Source organism: Solea solea, chromosome 8 (assembly GCF_958295425.1).
Source record: "Solea solea chromosome 8, fSolSol10.1, whole genome shotgun sequence".
Lineage (NCBI taxonomy): Eukaryota > Metazoa > Chordata > Actinopteri > Pleuronectiformes > Soleidae > Solea > Solea solea.
Genome location: NC_081141.1, coordinates 13,928,337 through 13,950,363, shown reverse-complemented (window position 1 = coordinate 13,950,363; position 22,027 = coordinate 13,928,337). Strand labels below are relative to the sequence as shown.

At 38.5% G+C, this 22,027-nt stretch overlaps 1 protein-coding gene across 1 annotated transcript in view; it reads right to left on the bottom strand.

The window, feature by feature from the left end:
- Positions 1-22,027, bottom strand: part of gpat2 (glycerol-3-phosphate acyltransferase 2, mitochondrial) — a 103,873-nt gene that overhangs the window by 11,709 nt on the left and 70,137 nt on the right. Inside the window, exons 3-17 of the mRNA XM_058635278.1 lie at positions 15,188-15,291; positions 13,270-13,380; positions 11,806-11,876; positions 11,605-11,715; positions 11,072-11,194; positions 9,871-9,970; positions 8,537-8,670; positions 7,872-7,971; positions 5,611-5,790; positions 4,256-4,354; positions 3,946-4,028; positions 2,176-2,306; positions 1,987-2,057; positions 1,605-1,765; positions 1,419-1,522 (exon numbers count right to left, since the gene is read on the bottom strand). Coding sequence (XP_058491261.1) covers positions 1,419-1,522; positions 1,605-1,765; positions 1,987-2,057; positions 2,176-2,306; positions 3,946-4,028; positions 4,256-4,354; positions 5,611-5,790; positions 7,872-7,971; positions 8,537-8,670; positions 9,871-9,970; positions 11,072-11,194; positions 11,605-11,715; positions 11,806-11,876; positions 13,270-13,380; positions 15,188-15,259 — 1,651 coding nt within the window. The 5' untranslated portion in view covers positions 15,260-15,291. The remainder of the gene's footprint in view (positions 1-1,418; positions 1,523-1,604; positions 1,766-1,986; positions 2,058-2,175; positions 2,307-3,945; positions 4,029-4,255; positions 4,355-5,610; positions 5,791-7,871; positions 7,972-8,536; positions 8,671-9,870; positions 9,971-11,071; positions 11,195-11,604; positions 11,716-11,805; positions 11,877-13,269; positions 13,381-15,187; positions 15,292-22,027) is intronic.

Here is a 22,027-nt window from a genome sequence, read left to right as displayed (position 1 = left end):
AATGTTTCTGCCAGTTTCTGATGAAGATATTTGTGTTCACAAGCTGTTGACCAGGTGTTTTCTACCACATACATGGGTATTGTTTCTTTAATTATAGCTTGCATCCTGCTCTTAATGTGCTGGTGGGCCTGAGGTGCTGCGTCCACACTGTTTTATAATGTTAAACCTAGAGGTTCACTACTGAACAAAAGTCCTTAGAGATTAGGAGATTAAAGTGTATGTGTCCACATATAAGTGTTTTTATATGGCTATATAAGTGCTTCAATATAACTGAATTAACTTGTTTTTATTACTTGTTGACTAGCACTGCACAGCCCACTGTGCAGTGACTTCAGTCCAGAAACACCCAAACAGGTCATGCAGGAATAATGAGTCATCCTAAAACAGACTTAATTCCAAGTGGGTTCCTTTACTTTGAAACAGCACATGTCTTCTATCTCCTCCAGCAATGTTAATATGAGGCTAGCGAGGCTTTCACCCCAGCCGTCTGTCAGCATGTTCACTAAAATCTGAATATTTGACTGAGACAGCGTCTCTTGGCTTCAGGATCAGTTAATATAATATTAAGTGAGGATTGCAGACCTAGGATTCCCATCACCATTGATTACCACACATGACTCATGCATGTACAATGCTGTCTTTCCTCTCAGACATGAACACCAAATCCTTTGGCACTTCTGCCAAACCCTGGATTACGATCATGGCCAGTGCTTTCAAAACTTTCATTTTCTGCAGGTATCAGCACATGGTAGGTTATGTCAAATTAACTATGACTGGAGAATAGTTCAAATTGACATAACAAAGCAGTTTCTCTGCTGCGTTCCTCTTAAAGTAAATGTCATGCATTTTGGAGTTTTGAACAATCTTTTAATTAATAAAGTGGGTGTGCAGCTCATTAAAAGTGGACTGTAACAGAGAAAAGGCCTGGTTTGAAGTTTTTGAGTATGCCAGCTGACTTACAGTCTACTTGTATGTTTCTACTGCCTGGTTTCCATAGGTGGCTTACTTATTATGAGTGCATTGCTTATTTATGCTTTTGATATGTGTCTACACATCACATCTTGACATTTAGGGGGAAAAAAGCTACAAAGAAGAACTGACGGTTCAAACCTGTGTAAAAATGTCCGTTCCACTAATGTCCTGCCCACATATCACCTGCTTTTTAAAATTTGTTTCATAGAAGTAGGGGGAAAAAATATGACGCATGTGCTGCACCGTGACATAGCTTGGTCTCCCTTACACATTAAGATTAAGTTTTAATACTTCCAAATGTCATCGTCAAACTATTTTCTATAAGAACATGCCAACAGTCAGAGCAACTGCCAAGGCCTCCCACAAAAAATAAGGTGCCTGAAAAACAGTGATCCTTGAGTGTTATCAGTAAGTTTTCTCAGCTACACCAACTGTAAGTTACTTACCACCAACAGCTTCTGGTATAAAGGTGTGTATGACAATCTGGGCCTGGAGGGAAAGGTGAAGTGCTGCAGTGAGGGAGGGACGAGGCACAATGAAAGGGTCTTCCCTACAAGTAGAAGAAAACATTTGGTATTTGATAAGCAAGAGTTTGGGTATAAGCAGCTTATCTTGGTTCACTGAAAACCAACCTGGACGGCAGTGCAGCAATGATGAGGTGAGGTGCAAGCAGGGACAAGGAATAGTGGAGAACTTCCGTTAGATTTCCCCCAAAGCCGACATCTTTGTTTCTGAACAACAGTTCCTCTGTGAGCCAAGCGACATCACGACACAAGACAGAAAGTCTAACGCCCTGTGGAGAAGGATGGAGAGGTTAAGCAACAAAAACAGATACCAGCATTCACCATCTGGTGACACTGTGTAGAGACTGGTGAGTATGACTCAGAAAATCCCTGTCACACTCTAATAAACTAAAACAATTTCCAATTCTGTTTATGGGCCTCTTAGAGTACTGATGGATCCTTAGAGGGGCAGATTTTAACAGCATCAGGGGCATAAAGATGATGCCTGTACCTTGCAGTGTTTATAAAGCAAAAGACTGGACACCAGACTGGTGGACATCACAGCCATGCAGGAAGTTGCCGCTATAAACAAAGACACACACACACAGATAGAGCAGCACAATTTGCATGACATTAAAATGACAGCTTAAAAATCTAATTTTTTTAATAATTCAGCAAAGGTTGATAATCCTGGACCTACAGAAGACAAGGTGGAGGATGATGGCAATACTCAGGGTATCTTTATCTGGAGGAGTTGGCTCTTTAAGCTCAGATGCACAATGAGAAGGCAGGAGCCACGACATCTGCCTCCGGCCAAATGCTCTGACGGTTCTTGAGAGTGAGATGAGAAGAGAAGAGAAAGGCGCCAGGATGAATAAATAGTGATCTCACTACAGACTGTGAATTAAGATAAGATAATATTTAAATTTTTCCAAATGTTTTGTGTTCTCTTTAGAGTTTTCTTATTTAATAACCATTCAATGTACTACATCCACTGACTGTTTTATATATCAAAGTTGTCTTGATTGTAAGTGGTGGAGTCAATTTATCACTCCCTCACCATTCAACGTTGGCACTCTTCTAACCGTGTGAGAGCTGTATCACAATAAATAAAAGTGATTGACTGAAATAGTATGAGGTAGCACTGAATGTGATCTGGCCACAGGAAATTTGACTTTATATTGCAGTCACTCCTAACTGTGACTGTTTATAAGGAGTATGTCCACAAAAGATAATAACCACAAAAAGTAGCAGATTCAAATATGGCAGTGAGTAGTGAACAAGATGGAGTCGTTGGATGAGGAGCTGCGAGGCTGATGCCATGATGGAAAATTACCAATTACTGACCAACTTTTGTAAGAACTTCAGTTTGCATTTTGGCATTTGGCATATACATTAGCAACCTCCTCCAAGGGAAGGGTGGGGCATGGAAAGGACCCATTTCAATTATGACTATGTGATAGGGTGTTTTGAGCTTTAAAGGGACTGTTATGTGCCATTATAATTAATGTTTTTGTTAAGTATCAACTTCACCAAATAATACAGGACTAAAAGATAAGTTGGTGAACTTTAGTTGCTTTAAGTTGGTGAAATTGTTAGACTGGCCTTATATCATTTGAATGTTTTGCAGTGAATTTCATGAATTGCAAAGACAGTTACATAACAAATCATGCAAGTCTCATGTGTATATATTACTGTATATTAGTGTTTTTTTGTTAAAACTGAATAAAATGGAATGGTTTAATTTAATTATATCATATGGAGCATGCAGCCACTTGATTAATTGTTTGGTTTATTGCCTACTGCAGAAATACTGTTATTCAACACTTAATGACTCTGGTGGGTGGACTTTAGTGCAGTGTTTCTTTTAATGTGGGTATTGGGGACTCACCTTTTAAACATGACAAACCATTACAACCACATTAACAATATAACTCGTGACAGAAGCAAATCTGTGCATAACATAACTTTTCTGTTTATTTTTACTGCCATATCTTTAACAACTAATATTATTTTGAATAGGTAATGAGTTACATGTTGTATGTGGTCTACTGATACCAGTGCTTGTTGTACAGTCTTACAGCAGCAGAATAACTGACTTACTGCTGTAGTGTATGAGTATTTCTTATATGGCCTGTGTCCCTCTCCCTAAGAAGAATACATTTTTAACGAGAAGCCACACTGCTCATCAGAACCCAAGCAGTGGATGTTATTTTGCTGTTATCTTTTCCACTGGTATACATGCTGATGAAAATTGGACTGGAGTCTAATAGGGTAAAAACTCTCATCAGGGCTTCGTATCTGTGCCAGATTTGTGGTTTGAAGGAACGTCTATCTTCAAAAGTTCAAAAGTATGCAACTTTTCAATTTCAAAGACGCAAGATAAAAGACTAAATCTAATTGTGGTTCGCTCACATAAAGTATCAACACTCACGAGTGCATACAGGTACATACACGGGGGTTTAATTACCCATTGTCGAGGATAACAGGCAGCAACAGGTCCTGTAGAGGGAGCCATTCATCTACTCTGCACCTGCCTGACTCACACATCTCCTACACAAAAAGAAAAATGCATAGAAAAAGGAAAAAAGATAAAGGACAAAGAGCTACAAAGTAGAATCTGGGAGGGAATATTTTTGGTAAATTGCTCACAGCTCCTATAACATGTTAAGGTGTCACAACTTGACATAATGATGTGTTTTTAAAGGTCACAAGACTAAAAAAAACACTAATGCATATGGCAAATAGGTATTTTATGAATAGCTCTTTCTGATGTGCACCTTGAGAGAAAAGGGCTGAGCAAAGTGGATCCTCACACTTCCTTCTGGTCTCTTCCACATAACAGACCAAAGCCACTGAAACACTGTGCTTAAACTGACCTGCAGGGACAGATAACACACATATTCATAGGAGTCCCACATAAAGCAGAATAAGTGATTATACCATAATGAGGTCTTCGCCTTTGGAGGTAAAATTCCAGCAAAAATACCACTAATGACTATGATGAGCCCCCATGACACAAAACAAGTCGCAGAATATGTATAAGTACATGAACTGTGAGTACAATACTGTGTGTGTACTGTTTCTGAATGGCAGAACAAAATGATAAGGCAAGCACCTTACGGTAATTAAAGAAACATAACAGCCACTGTCAGTATCATAAATTGAAATTGGACAAGATTGGGCGTGAACTGGGTGATGTGGCCTAAAGCAAGGGCAAGACAAACGTCATCAGCTAAATAAAATGAAATGCAAACCTTTAACTAATGAATCAACACCCGGCTGTGAGAAAACAGCCGGGTGTGGGCAGTGTTGGCTGTGAGAAAACGGTTTCATACAGCTGTGAAACATGAATCTTAACGTTGAGCATGAGATCCTCACTGGCAGACAAAATGGAGACAACTGTACTCACCACTCTTCCACTCTGATGTTACAAGCTTTATGGAATAATAATTCTGTAACATAACATGAGTTAACAATAACAAAACTGCTATTATTTTGATTACTGATAACGATTTGGGGGAAATTACTGAACTACAGTTCTCCCAGTTTTTGCGAACAGGAAGTAAAATGTTAGGATTTAGGCTGCAGCTAAAAAGCTGCTTTCAATTTCTGTCCGCAATATTCCCATGGATACAAATACAAACATGGTGATTTGCAAGCTGTTAGGAGCATTTTAAAGGTTATTAAGCAGATTTATGAGCATTTATTAACAAATGAGTGCCAGCTTACAAAATATAAGAAAGATATTTCAGTAATTATACAGTATGCATCATGTCTGTGCATTAAAAACTGACTGCGTTATGACCTTAAGTCTAATGTATTATTCTAAATTGGATACTAAGAATTTTAAAATAATGGATTTTGAATCACGGCAGTTGCTGCTCCAGCTGTTGACCTTCATGGTAAGCTGTCTTAGTTATGGTGCCTAACTAGAAACTTGGTAGGCATACTGTTGTTTTTAGAGCATGTACCTGTCCAATACTCCTCATACAGAATCTCTGCCTCTCCTCTCTTCCTGCTAGTCATTTCTCTCTGCTCTAAATCAAATCTGTTCACTGGCTTCTGAGGACACTACTGTTACAAATGGTTCCTGTTAAGTGTGTGCTTCAACGTGTGTGCTTGCATGCACCACCTGTATGTTGGTTTCGGGCACACAGTCGTAGGAGATGCCCACAGGGACCAGACTGACGTCGGGGACAGATCTCTCTTTGATGAGCTGTCTGATGTGAGCCAGCCACTGGCCACCTTGGCCAGACTCTGCTGACACACCAACACTTATCGCCTGGCCCTCATGTAGCAGCTCACGTACCAGCTGAGGACAGAGAATGGGGAAGTGGAAATGTGGCAGGTACAAAGGTCTGAAAAGCCCTGGCAGCAGGGGTGCAATTAACATAAAATGCTTACCATGCATTTAAAAAATATAAACAAGCAATACAAAAATCAGAGCTAAGAGAGCAACACTGAGAAAGAAGGCGGAAGGACAGGGAGAAAAAGGGACAGTGGTGGACACTACATGACATTCAGAGATACTTCCCTTGCCCCAAGTACTGTTTTCTCCTCACAGATAAGGAAAATTCAATTACCATTGAACAGCAGCTAAACAGGCATACACTCAATAAACAATAAAGGTCTATTAACATTGAAATACATCCAACAAACAAGGCTGCTTTCTCATGCATAGCCAATATGCTTACTCACATCAATGGTCAATGAAAAAAAATTACTCTTGCTGCAGTCATAAACAACCTGCTCATGTTCCACAGTGGCTTGACTCTTGTAGATTAATGTCAGACTGAGTCATTGTATTGAGCTTTACAGCACAATATTGATCTTAATAAAGCCAGTTGCTTCCCTAAATGAAATACATCTTTAGGCAAAGTGATACAAAGCACAAAGGTCTCTCTTAATACAAAGGCAGGAAGATGTTATGATGAATGGCCATTGATCATTGATAAAAATCAAGTAAATAGAGGTACTTAGACAAAAGGCTCATCAAAGGTACTTGAGAAAACTGTGATACATGCAAAGGAGGGGAGAGAGCCTTAAATAATCATAAATAACTTAAAATTAAGGGGGAAAAAAATACACAAATTGCCTAAACCAAGGCAACCTGCTCAGACCTGCCAAACCCACACAATCAAACTAACCACTTTTGTTTTTCCCTTAATGCTTTGTCACTCCAGCCATCTCAAAAGCGTCAATCTCTTTAGCAAGACTGCACTCCCTTGGTAGTGGTATGAGAATGAATGAAGGGTGAGTGGGGAGAGGCTGCTGAATGGGAGAGGGGCAAAAGGACAGGTTGTATTCTGATAGTGAAATCGACTATGATAACACTCCATTATGGAGTGCAAAGAAAAGTGTGTGTATGTGCAGAAAAATGAATACAAGTGAACGCAGACACATTGCAAGGACAAAATGATTTTGCTTATGTTGCAATTTTATACAATAACCTGCTGTCAACAAATGTTTTGGTTAAAATGCATTAACATCATGTTTTCTCATTCATGGCCCTGTGTAACGATCTCATACACAAGTGAACAGGCTGTTTCTGGTTTCACTTTGACTGCTAATGAGGAACTGCTTCAGCAGTCAGCTCCAACAGCTCAAATGATATATACCAAGAGGTTGTTTTTATGGTTGGTGACTGACAAGGGTACATGAAACTTGAATTAATTCTGACAGTTGAAGGGGACATTTGCATATGGGAAAACAGTTGCTAAAATCCTTCTGTGCCTCAAAGAGCTTTGCAAAACATGCAGCTGTTAATTCAAGTCTCTTCTCACTGGGGTTGGAGATGACACATTTAAAACAAAATCAGAGTCTTTGATTGACGTCAATATTCACAAGCTCCAATTGAACATGATGATTATAAAAACTATATTATAACAACTTGTAACCATGTGTCGCTTTTCCAAATACACTGACAATGTTCGAAGGACTGCTTTGTTGGTCTGTTTGGTCAAGGCTGAAATATCAGGACTGTAACAAGATTCTGTTCAGCTATACATGTGGTGAGAAATATTCCAGATTCCTTAGTTGCAGCCACAGGTTATGTACAGTATGCAGTTTCTGGAAATGATGGCAGACACTTAAAATGTGGTCATTTCTGAGAGACATCAGATTCTCTTCCTCTCTTAAAATCACCCATTATATGCAATGAAAATTAAAATAAGACAATGTGAAAAATCATTTTTACATGGTCTATTTATATGGTTCTACAAATCTTTTTTTTTTTTTTTTATTTGATGTTGAATTTGAAAAACAAATAACATCTAATACTTTGGTGTAAAATGCCAGTCCCTTAACTGTGCTTCACAATGGTGGTACTATTGAAATGAGCCTTCAGATAAGTAGCAAATGTCTAATAAAGATTTCAAATCAGGTCAGACTTACAGAGGCCATGACAGGTGAGTACAGGCTGTCCATCTCAGCTTCCTGCTCAGTCAATGCAGACAGTGGAAGGAGGACCACACCTACTCTCTGCAGGATTGATCTGTTGGATAATTAGAGGATATTGGTAGTATCAGTTAAAAGGTTGGGAGCGATTTACATCTTCTACATTCTTCAGACTATCCATGTGTGTAAATTTGTTTTCTGAATTCTTAGAATAAGCCTTTTAAACACACTTTAGGCAAGGAAATCATTTGATACAGGTCACACCACCATCTCGCACCACCATATTTGTATAGCACGCAGAATGGACATGCAATTCATGTTTTGAAGCAGAAACCTACTAAGCATGGAGGAAAGGCTGATGCATAAACCAATGATGGAGGAGGAAAGAGTGGAAGAGTGGAGAGACTTGTGAAAATGTGTTCACAGCTTTTCTGGTATGCAAAGTCCAACGTAGTTTCACTTGGGAAAGGGAGAGGTGTGAGGAGAAGTCCTCAATTTGTTGGACTACCTTTAAAATCGAATTGACAGGCTTAAATAGGGTGTAAAGGATTTAATTTCCGTCAAAATGTTGTCCGTGTTATTTTGGCTGAAAGACGCTGGATGTTTACTTGTTTTCATGGGGCAACTTCTCTGACAGCTTTTGTGTCTTTGTGTGTTTATACCTTAGGGGGGAGCTGTAAACCTGATGAGGACAAACAGTGTATGGAACTCTCAGGTTGTGACAGAGAAGCACCAGAGGGATGAGAGCACAGTCCATGATGCTCTGACGCACATGGACATAAACCAGCAGAGATCCCTGAATAAAAGAACAGAGGCAGTTTTAGAGGAACAACATTCTTCACATTGCAATTCATTATGGCAAACAATGGCAGACTTTGCTGACTAGAGTGCAGAATAGGAGTGGTTCTTGTAATCTCATATTTAATCAACATTGTAATCAGACATCACAAGCTTCAGATGGAATCCTCAGAACAGAGTCGAGAAAATGCAGGTTTTATTGAAAACCAGACAATCGTTCTGTGTGTACAATCTTATACTGAGAAGTTTGAGATGCAGGCAGAGATTGTGGTGAGTTTGTTTTTATGACAGTGTGTACTGGGGGAGGTTCCAGCATACCATGCATTTCTTCCCTACGGTCAACAACAGCTCTGTTATTCTGTATGTGGCACTTCTGTGAAGAATTTAATAATTTTTTATTTAAGACACAGAAATAAATAGCCGCAGCCACAAACTCAATTATATATTTAGTGAAGTCAAAGCAGCCTGATAAAACATTATTGTGCTTTTATGGATTTGATAGTTTTAAAGATTTGCAACAAAAGTGCTGAAAAAACATGTTCTTTTAAAGCTTTTTTCTTTTTAAAGCTTACTTTGATACTAACTTATCCATCTGACAAATATGTCACAAGAATCAGACATTATCTGTGAGAGTTGATGTGATGACAGTGATGTGATATGAATATTTAAGTTGTTATATTTTATCTGTTATAAGCAAAACTTTCTTGATTAGGATTTAAGTGAACTGGATGAAGACATCTGGTCAAGATTTCCTTATTTTTCAGGTATTCATATAATGTTTCTAGAAAAAAAAAATTAATAGATAAGAAAGGACACTATTCAGGGGACAAACCTGAACACTCTTGACAAACGGCTGATACCCAGTGAAAACCATCTGCCTCAGTAGAATGATTTCTTGCTGAATTTGCCTCAATTTGTGGATGTAATTCATTTATGCCAATTTTATGCCTCTGCAGCAGCATTAGCCTTATTTACTTGTTTTTATTCAGTCAACCATGAAATTAGAGTGTGGTCTTCAGCAAAATAATTAAGTTTAACTTGACAGGTTAGAAAAACTTGAGATAAAAAAAAGTTCCATAATATTTTAAAGGAGCAACTGACACTCCAGTTATGGACACATTTATTTTCCTATGAATTAAAATTAGGATATTTGATCTGGATAAGCATGTGTGTGTGTGTTTAGATACTGTACATGTACCTCTTGTGAGACTGAGTGCAATGCAGACAGATGGTTGAGGTTGACTTGAATGTTTCCAAAAACAGAAGATAACATCTTCAGCATCACCCAGCCCATGAATCTAGTAAAGAAGATGAGAAAAATGTAATGACAATGAATGCGATTAGTACAACAAACAACCCCTAAAAATTTGATTGTGAGCAAAGGGGAGCTGTAACAATGAGAATGAGGTATGACAACATGAAAATATCGGGAGGTAAAGAGGCATCAAGATATGAAATACTGTAAAAACACAGGGAAGAAACTAAATGTCAAGATTAAGTCAGAGACAGACGTTTCAATTCAGCTTCACACACACACACACAACATCATCATCAGATAAAACTAACTTTTTTCACAGAAATGGAAAAGTTGGTGTGTCCATGAAAGGTAAACGCAAAAGACAACGCATTGGAAAATAAGAGAAAACTGGGGATATGGCGGATAAAAGGAGGAATGTGTGGATGAATGTAGAAACCATCGAATTCTTTAACTTAATGCAAGACGCAAATATTACTACAGTAACAGATAAAAGCCGCATTAACTGTCAATCATGTTGAAGAGCATTATAAATGACAGAGAATCAAGCACAAGTAGGTTATAAATGAAACATAACCATGGCAACCATAGCAACACCAAGCAACTGTGAAACTGTAAAAAACAAACAAAAAAAAAACAGAAAGAAAGCCGTCTACAAAAAAATTATTTCCTTGGTTTCTCTTCAGAGCAATGGCAGCTGAAGCTGCTGGCTACAGTTGGTCTTAAGGCACTGTCAGGTACACTATAATTTGGTTTTGCAAACAAGCAAGTGGAAATTCTCCTCCAGTTTGTCCATTTGCCTCAGTTCACTGATTCACACTGAGGAAGGAACTTTTTAAAAGCATTTTAATTTTGATTTGGACAAAGACTAAAAGCTGTATATCCGGTGCTTTTTTATGGCAGTGGGCCAGCATGAGGATTTTTGTAATCTGACAATGCTTATTAAAAGTAATAATAATAATAATAATACTACTACTAATAATCATTTCTGTATATTTCTTGTTTGTTCTTGTGAAAGGCTGGCATAGTTCACCTTATAATCAATACACCAAGGCATCTTATACAGCATAAACAATAAGCAACCATCTTTAAACTTCACCCTTTGCCCTCCACTCATTATGTACACTTGAAGAAACACACAAACCGTAAGAGGCCAGGAGAGATGCAGGTCTTAATGAGAGGGAGGAATGGTGTGAGGCGGTTAATCTGCCCTTGGCTGTCTTGCCCCGCAGGTGTTTTCTGGTCTGCTGCAAGCACCTCCTTAACCCTGAAAATACACAGTCACGGGACAGCAGGGTTAACACCACACAAAGCCTCTCTTGTGATGCACACAGACAAGCAACCACCTTCCAGCAAGACAACAACATCATTCTCATGTTGAGGGGTTACATAAAGGTTAAACTCAATTACACTGAAGGGGAGACAGCACCACATACAAACTGAGTCTAGGACAGAGATAGAGAAAGTGTGATAACAGTCCCAAGTTATCACCTTTTCCTTCCTTCATGATAGCCTTCATTTAGTATATCTGTGTGTCTGTTATCTCCATTCCACCTTCAGTTTCCCTTTCTCCTGAACTGCAGTGGCCAGTTTCCGATTCTGTATCTGTCTATCATTCATTTATTCTCCTCTGGCATCCCTTCTCCCATCCTTCTCCTGCTCATTCCCCTTAGGTACCTGTTGCTCTGACAGACGTTCTCCAGTCTGTTGACAACAGGACTCGCATACACTTTGCACCCGCTCACAAACAGCATGCAGCAAACCCTCCGCACCAGCCAGCCACGGAATCTATGATAGAAAACATACAATTCAGAGGCAGGGAAATTAACATGATGGGACGGACACATTTATGTGTTGAACTGAATATTGGATCACTACCTGGTTTGCGTTTCATTGACACTCAGCAGGTTACGAAAGCCAAGTGAAGAGTTTTGTCCATGCTTCTTACGCTTACACATGACAAAATACATAAACAGACAGATGAGCTCCACTGATCACAACCAAGGTCATTGTATGCAGCTCAATGATGCCATCAGGATGTATGTGTGTATGAAAACATCTTTAAAAAGATCCAATATGCAACAACTGAGAGCCACAAGTGGATGCAGTTGAGCATACATATCAGACCAAAACATAAGTGATTATGAAAGCTAAGGCTGACCGATGAATCACATCTTTATCGCCATTACGATATGCGCATGTACGATTAACACATCGCAAAAGCCTGGACAGTTGTATTTATTGGAGGCTTCATTGTGAGTTTGAACTGTTTGTTTGCTTGTTGTTGGTCTGTTGTGTCTCATGACATATTTACGGTTTTAAATTGCACACCTTGGGTCATATCTGCTCCACTCGTTCATGTCCATAGTCTGTCCAAGGACGGCTACACTAGGTTTCATAATTAGTTGTGGCACTTACTGGAGTTTATGGACTTTATGTTCTCCGACAGCCTGAACATCTGTTAATTTATTGCAAATTTTATCATCACCGATTAACCAGTGTAATCGCACATCTCAGATGTTGCTCTAATGCCCTAATGACAGTCATAAGATATAGCCATTTACCAATACAAACAGACATGCAACACAATGTATGCATTAAGTTTGTTATGAGGCCAGGAGGAGAATGCAAGCTCCCTGTGAATTCGAAACTGTCTCAGTGATTTTAGCGCTCTCCATCCTGGAAATGCCAGACCAATATTAAACCTGGCCTTATTTCTGTCCTTGTCTGAAGCCTTTTAAGCCAAAGAACATGCTGTCTTTAAAAGTAAATCCAGAGAGACCCTTATTAGCTGACACTGTGACCCATTTTCTGCCACTACTGATTGGCTTGTTACGTGCTGTGTCTATTACTACACTCAAGTGGAACATGGAATCACAGCATATACATTGTACGTTCTGAACTAAACTCAGAGCTTTCAGAAAACATGTAAATTAACAGGTTGTGAGTGTGACAAGGAAGTATTCAAATCAAGTTTTCTTGTGAAACATTGGAACACTTATTCATATACTGTACATGGTATGGCATTTTCTGCAGTACGCAAACGCAACGACCAGGCAAGCTTTTTTTAAATTGATGAATTTGTTTCCTGATATCTCTTATGATGCAGAATGTTGTGTATTGCAACTGTCTTGCAACTGACTGTGACTGAAAAAGCTCAAGAGTGTTTTTCTCAGTTAGTAAATCAGTTTAACTATAATGTGGCCTCTGAAGCAAAACAAAATAAAGTCTCTGGATGCTCTCAAAACAAAGCCGACCTCTTTCATTTGATTAGTCTCACTTTCTACCATCCCTTTTTTCTCCTTTCTTTCTCTAATCTTTGACCCAACACTGCACACTCACCAGGCTGTCCGGAGTGCACTGGTGGCAGCACTGACCCACAGCTGGTCTGAACTTGCCAAGACAGGGAGGCACAAGCGTCATCTTGTCCTTGATTGTAAATTGCCATGACAACTGAGGAGGAAAGAAATACACAGGGACTGAAACCACATCTACTTAGGCAAGGTAAGGTAAGGACAGTTTTATTATCTCTCATTTTGAACAAGGCAAATGAGAGATACCTGATGGGTGACCGAAATATTCATGAAATACAGTAACCATTGCATTTACTTAATGAGGTTGTTGTTTGTTTCCTGTAGTAAACAGATGAGTTATTTTTATTAGATTAGAGAGAAACACAATTCCTGCAGAACAAAGATTACACAGTCATGTATATTAATAAGAAGATTTCAGATTTTCATTATTACATACAAGTATGTGTTTGACAAAGACTGTGACAGCAGAAGGAGGGAAGGTCAGTACACCAGTAATGCATTGTACACACAGTAATGTGTCATGACAAAGCAATGCATTATGCAGTTCATAACACAAAGCATCTTCCACAAGTTTGAATATGTAACGGCTTTTTCCCACACTTGAGCAAGTGAAGACTCCCTCACACATAATAAACATGTAATGCCCCCAAACAAAACTAGAACAATGGGGACAATCTGATAACATTTTCACACTCTCATTGGGTTGTTTTTAAGATGTGTCGATATAAAGGTTTATCGCTAAAAATGTAATGGTGCATTTACACATCACATCAGCGTCACTGGACATGACGTGGGGGGGTCACATGACCAGTTCACTTCAGATAAGATGGTGTGGTATGTGTGGATAGAGTTCACCCACTGCCTTTGCCATATGTTGAAAACAATCACAGCAACAACAATAGTGGCAATCGAGATCACTGTTCCAAAACCATGGAAAAGCAAAAATGTTTTCGGGCCATCTTCCTCAAAGTGGAGTCTCGCGGGACGAGATTTTAAGAGAAAATGTTGCGAGACTACTCATCAACTACTTACTACTCATGCTCATCAACACCCTTCAATGTAAACACCTACAGGTAGCAATTGAACTTTGTCGAAATCTTCAAAATATTTCAAAGCTTCGATTAATCAATTAATAGTTCTAATGACTGTACTATTTCAGGGGAAAGGTGTAATAAAAGAAGGGAGAATTGGAAACCATCATATGGTTTTACTTTAACATGACGATCAGCTCACAGAGCCTCTTTGGAGATTAGTTAATGCCCTTTCTCGTTACGCCAAGGTGAAGGCCTCTTTTCATTGTAAGATTGTGGGATGATTGTGAGATGCAGTTGTAAGAAAAAAGTGTTTACATCTCTGATTATCAATATGAGAAAGTGGTCCTAGATCACAATCTACTCTAAAATACTGATGTCTTATTTGGAGCTTTGGCAACAAATTACAAGCTAAGGTAAAATTATAATAGTGTGAATAACATAGACAAAAACCATGAAGACATGTTTTTTAAAAACACAAGAACAATGTAGACGGATGACATCGGCTGATCTCAAATCTCTGCTCTTATATAGTTTGCCTGCTTACATCATATTGCCATAGTTCACCACACATGCACAGCAAAATCAGACATGTCTTGACCAGAGAAGTCTGAAGAAGATTCTTGGACTTTGTTATAATGAGTTCCTTTAAGCTTATGGTCTTATGCTAACTGCCTCTTGGGTCGAGCTCAGGCATGTTTCTAGATACTTAAATATCTTCCTTTAACATCTAAATGAAATCCCTCTACATTTCATGACTGATAAGTGTGACTGACACATCACAATCTGGTAAACAGAATTAAGCACATGTCTGTGCACTATTCATGTTCTCTAGTGAGGAAAAAAAAAAGAGTGATTTATATGTAATAAGTGGGAGAAAACAGTAGGAGAGAGTCATGCAGACAGTGTGCTTACTGTAGGTCTGTTGTCTTGAATTGGCGGAATAATCATGTCTCTGTTTATCCCGTCATTCTCCTCTTGCACCATGGTGAACCCCCTGCAGACTTTTACCCAGAAACCTACCACAGAAAAGATTGGGAGAAAAGAGAATATGATACCATAGGACCATTTCTGAGCACATGTGAATGTGAGTGGGAAGTCATTTTTAGGAGAAAAGGAATCATCTCTTCATTTTAAAATAAACACATATTCCCAAACAAATAGATTTAATTTTCTATTGGAGAAAATGAATTTTATAAAGAAGGGTTAGCAGCCATCATCAATCCTTCATTTAGTGCCTAAGCTACAATTTACCCCCTAAACAACAACTTCACAGACCACAGAGCAGTCATACCCTTCATTCTTTTCATGCTAAGGTAATGTATCATCTTGCTGTTAACTTCATTGTGTAGGTTCCTCATTGTTTCATCTTACTGAGCTTGTTAGTTTGCTGTATACAGGTAGAAAAAAACAAAACCCAAGGACAACAGAGCCTCTATTACGAGGGTAGAGATGAAGAAGAACTCCCAGGATGTGCTCAGCAACATCCAGGTGGAGAAGGGCAGATACTCACTAGTGGCTTATAAATCATTTCATGACAAAAAATGAAAAAGAAAAATGCTTTTATGCAACAAATGCTGACTTATATGGCCATGGAATTCATACAACTGAACTTGGAACAATGTAATGTGATCAAACTGAAATTTGTTACCTAATTGGATATTACAAATTATGTCAGAACTCAAATGAGCAATCGTGTGGGTTTAATGCAGATCAAGAGCCTGTGCATGCTCTCTTAGGAGAGATTTAATAATATCAAAGCCACCATTCCCTTCAGCCTTGTGTGGGTCTGTTTCTATTCCAAATGGACATTCACATCCTGTCAAACCAACTCTCTTGAAATAAAGTGTTCTCCTGCTAAATCTTACATGTTCAACCTCAGGTTAAGGCGTCTCATTAGGTTCAGTGGGAAACATTTTCATTGTATCCTGCTCTGTTGATCCCACTCTGCCCCATTAACTTGGGTAATTAAAACTTAATCCTTCCCCAAGGGGAGATTGGTCTATTTCAAGTAGCACACGTTCCCACATTCATTATCAACTCCAGTGGGAACCAAGGCATTGATAGGAGGTTCCCAAGACCCTGTGATGTTTTGCAGGTACTAGGGTGAAGAAAAAGCCAAGGCAGCGAAACAGGTAGTAAATGGGGTAGCAGCATACATCACACAGCCAAAGAATGAGCAAACACTGTAATAGGGTTATATAAGCTACACCACAGGGAATACAAGACCACATGAAAACAGTTCACAAACTTGTTCATACACCACATTCCAAGTCACACAGGTTTATCTGCATACAACATCAAATATAATTGCACAGTGGTAAATAAGAAACATGACACAAACATACATTCACTTGACATATTCAAATCTGGGACACAGGTTCTTCCATGCTTATATTTATGCTTGCATTAGTACTCCCGGGAACTAAAGTGGCCCTGTGAACCAGCAAGGATGTAAAAATTCATAACTCGCTTCACTCTTCCACTCTTGTATTCTCTCTAACATTTCACACATAGGACCCATAGTGATCAGTTATATTCTTCCATTAAATCACTGTAGTTTTGCTCATGTGATATCCAAGACCTAAATGGGCCCATGATGAGAAAGGTTTAAAAATTAGAATCTATAATTAACTGCCAGATCTGATTAGGTTGAAGATAAGCACGAAGAGATCAGTCAAAATGCTGTCAGCTGGTGCATCTTAATCTATCCTCAGAACTGCCCAGTGATAATTCTTGTCTTTTGATGCATCAATATGAAAATGAGCCAAACATGGAAAGTTAACACATTTACAACACACATCTTTATATTAAGGGCACATTAGTTCATAGTACCTAGTACCAGCTGTGATTGTGGAAATAAAATGTAGAGATTATGGAGACCAAGGTATAACCTCAAGTCAACAACAAAATCACTCACAGCTGAAATCCTAATGACAGTTAATATCAAACCAACATCATTTGTCTATCTGTGAAGAAAAAGGAAAATTATACATTTGAGTTTCCATATTTTTAAGAAAGAGGGTTATAATTAAAGTTTTGTTACATTTATCTCAATATGTTGCCAAAAGACAGCTATTAAATAAAGTTAGGAATTAATAAAGCTGTGTAGTTAGGATGTCTATATTACAAATTATTAATACAGGACAGACTAACTGGTGGATAACAGACACACAGTGGTATTGCAATAAAATTAATTACACCAATATACAGTATGAGCCAAACAAGATGGCAGATTACCAGTCATCCATTGATTATTGATATTGATATTGTGCAGGAGCTTCTTTTTTGTTCTATATCATCACAGGTCAAACATAATAGTGGTTTTCTGACAATAATAATTTTGTGTAGTTGCATTATGTGTAAAAACATAAAGCCACTGCTGCCAGAAGCTGTAACAAATATTTCCTGCCAGTTGCTGCTTATGGGCCTTTTGAAACAAACCAATTAGGAACAATGATTCTACAGACTGAAGAGGCAGTCAAATAACACCACAGGGAAACAGGGTTCTGGGTGTAAACCGACCTTTTTGAAAATAATGTTAATACTGTCATACTCACACCATATATCAGTCGTCTATTTAACACACACACACACACACACAAAGAGACACACATTTACACAGAAAATCAATTTGTGCATCAGTAGCTGTGCGTCATAGAGCCACAGAGAACCATTGATTTATCCGAACAAAGGGAATTCTTTACATTTACTCTATGCTCTCTTCCTCCCTTTTGCTTTGCACTTGTCTTACTTCAATGTCCACGGTGCGACACTTTTAAACACTCCAGTGCTGCTATATAACTGAAAAAAATTAGAGGTCTGTTATATTCAAACCATTGTCAAATTAGTTCACATAATGCTGATTAAGCTAGATTAAGCTCCACACACTCTCCATATTCCTCAATATTGCAGTGTTTAGTTTTTGTGCTTGTGCTAACAAAGAGTGATGAATTTTACATCACAACTGATGGAGAGAAGCATAACAGCAATGGTAATAAAATGAGAGGGCAGCAAACTTAAGGTTAAGGAGGCCCGCTCCGGCGCTGGTGAGGTTCCAAACAAGCTGAGCCGATACTAAAATGTGATGTCAACAGTCTGCCAGCCACTGATTGTCAGAGAGCGTTGTCACTGGAAGAGTCATGAGCGTGACGTCCGACAAAAATACACCGTGGTCTGTCGACAAGGTGCAGACGTGCCTGTGTTCGGGGGCTGACGAGAGGATCCAGAGAGAGCTGGACGTCGCATAAAACAATGTCACAGCAGTTTTGCACAGCCGTGCTATGACGACTCCACCCATGTTGAGGAGGTAATATAAAAACAGAGTTAAGAAATTAACCCTGGGTTAAGAAATAAACCTTTTGGTTAAGAAATTAACCCTTGGGTTAAGAAATTAACCCTTGGGTTAAGAAATTAACCCTTGGGTTAAGAAATTATCCCTGGTTCTCTGAAACATGAGTGAGGTACTGAAACAATTTTTAAAAGAAAACAGTTGGAAAATGGACCTAAAGATTCAAAAGTCTAATGACCAAAATCTGGAAACCAGGAGTTAAGACAATCTAAACAATATATTACAATATAAAATCCACTGTTGTTTCATGTCACTCATCAGGATTGATGTGTCAGTCAGAGTTGTGTGGGGGGTAGATCACATTAGACAGAGTGCAGGAGACAAATGAGGCAACAGGTGTTAAGTTACATCTCCATCAGCTTGTAATCGTGCAAAAGCAGATAGTAGAGATACTGCGATAAGCTTCAATTTTAACCTATGTACAATTAATAATGGAGGCCTTGTGACAGAGTAGGAGCCCAGTAAAAGGTTGCAAAAGCAGCAAACGACACAGCCACCCCTTCCCATATTCCCGCCCATCAAAGCAGACAAAAAAGAAGCCTGAAGCCGAGTGGAGAAGAGAGCACCTGGAGGGCATGCAAGCCATCCCAAATAAAACTATTGGTAGTGTTTATAACAATATTGTGAAGGCTATAGACACAAGAATATTTACTTTTATTTTTGAGTTAACTTTGTTTTACTGATGGCTATTGGGACATGAAGAGGATTCCAACAGATAAAAATCATTTTAAAAACAAACTGGAGAAGGCAATTTCTGAATAAATTGCAGTGGGATTGCTGCCTTCTGCCCGAGCTGAAGCCAATTTGGCATGCTGCACTGAATTGTTACGAACGAGAATGAGTGTGAGTGTGTAACTCCCATGGAAGTATCTAGAACTAGTTCATGGACGAAAAAAAACGCTGAGCAAAAAGATAAAGAAGTAGAAAAAAAATGACAGCCGCAGAACAACATATGGTGGGAGCGATCCCACTAATAATGAATTTCAGCATTAAGTTCAGGGTGACAAACACTTAGAGCCCTATTTAGTTTATTCTAAAGCTTTAAAAAGGTTTAGAGAACTTTAACGAATTGTGCAAAAGGAAGGTTTAATGTTAAGAACAAGCGCCACAAGTCGATGGTGATGAGACAGGAGCGTGCAGTCACATGATGTGCAGCTGTGACACAAATAATTGTTGTTTTCCATTTAAGGCGACACACAGTGCTGGCACTACTGTGAAAGATACTTTGCTTGTTCCAATTTCAAATCTCAGCTTAATCAGCCATATAACAGTTTACTCATGGAGAGGAGGAAGAGACAGAAGTGCAGTAGCAGATATGAGTCCTGTAACCAAGTTGTTGAGGATGAAGGATGTAAAAGACTGATCATGTAAGTTTTTCGGCTGTGATTGGATGCAGACTTTTTATAACCTTTGGGTGACCCCACTCATCGAGTTACAAAAGTTACGATGAAAAAGATAAAATGATTAAATATAAATAGAGAAAGTCTGAGGGGAATAAAAGAGTGATGTGTAATGATGTTTGATGTACAACTTGCGCAAACACTGTACTGGGAAGAATTCACACTGATCATTGCTAAGTGGTTTGCACATGAAACCGTCACATTGTACATTGTATTAGATTCATTAAAAAGAAGAGACAGTAAATAACACTTCAGAGACCATCATCTCTATCACCTCAGTCATCGCCCTTTGTTCTACCTTTGAACAGGTTTTCACCCTTTTCTGGACAGCCATGTTTTATTCACTACTGTGGGATACAAGACTTTTGAGCCTGATCTGCCAAGTAAGAAGAGATTGAGATAAGCAATTGTGATTTTTCTGAAGAATATTGCGCTGTGATTTCAGGTGTAATTAGAGGGATTCTTTTTAAGTCAAGTACACTATATTGTAATACATGGATATTAATTTAAGATATTAATTAATATTACAAAAAAATCAGATATGATACTTATCACCAACCTAAATTGCAGCCTTTGTGATTTGCTAATTGCATTGTTTCAAATTGCAATTTTGATTTTAAAAATATGAATTGTTCAGCCCAAATCCCCATGCTACTCCTTAACTGTAGGCTGCTGGTGGCACGTACACCTGCAGTGAACACAGATGCATTAAAACATGTGCAAATATGTGGACAGATAGGCAGGAATCCTTTACAAATGTTTCAATCACAGTAATGCAAACTGATGTCTTAAGCAACAACTTGGGAATAAATATGTGAAAGAGCATGTGTTGGTGCCGCATCAAAGGTTGCATTGATAACTAACAAGGAAGCTTGTTTACGCGCCAGCAACTGCCAAATAAGACACACATTTATCCTGAAAGCGTGACACAAACATGTATACCGTTATAGTTGTGCTCAGTTAAGAGAAATTCCACAGAAACTATAAATAACTCACTTACAGAGAGAATTTAGTTGATTATAGCAAGGCTTTGCATTAAAGCCAGTAAGGAAATGCCGCAGATACTGCTGAAAATGCTGAATGAGCGAGTATGCAAATGTATGTGTTCGATGTGACACCATGTCAGTCTATTAGTTTCACCAAGATAAGGTTAATGCTACCACTATCGAAAATCACTTCTTCAACACTCAAAAAGAGCAGTTGCACTACTGGCTCATACTACAGAGGAATGAAGAAGAAATGATTTCCAATAATAAAGCATTACCCAGTGGGAGTTAAAATAACAACAGTTATGCTAAACATAAAAAATACCATTTTCTTTGGACAGTTTAAAATTTCAAAGGCCTTTTCATTTTACAAACTAGAAGAAATAGTGCTTTATTCCTTGATTTATTTATCTGTGTTTCAGTTATGACTGTCAAGCTAGTTATCACAATTTATTTTTCTCTAACTTTCCCTGTCTACTGTCTGTGCTTTGTTTCCAAGCTGTATACTAGGTCACTGAAAGGAGGCCATGCAGTTTCAAACTCCTCCCATTTTTCCTTAGGATAGACCAGCGACCATGGACCACCCACAGCCTCATGATCATGACTAATGACTAATTGTCTCTCTTCTATTAGTTTCTGTTATAATTCCTATCGTCTACATTTTACATTTCTGTGAATTGTGTCAATTCTTTATAAATTGTATGTTTTTGTAATCTGCTGATTTTTTGCTCACTATAATTTTTCCTCACTGGATGTGAGGGTATCACTGTAAAGGCTGTAAAGCGAGATGAACCATGCTTGTGATGTTGGGCTATATAAGTACACTTGACAAAAAATCAAAAGCTGCACTCGCTGTATGCATTTATTTAACATGAGCCAGTTTATCCTGATTCAGGCCGTGCAGTGACTGGAATTGAGTCAGTCAGGTACTGAAAAGGGAGGAAATGGTATCAAAACATGTCTGATTTGAACTGTATATTTTTCCTGTATTATTTTGCCATATGTTTTGCTGCAAAAC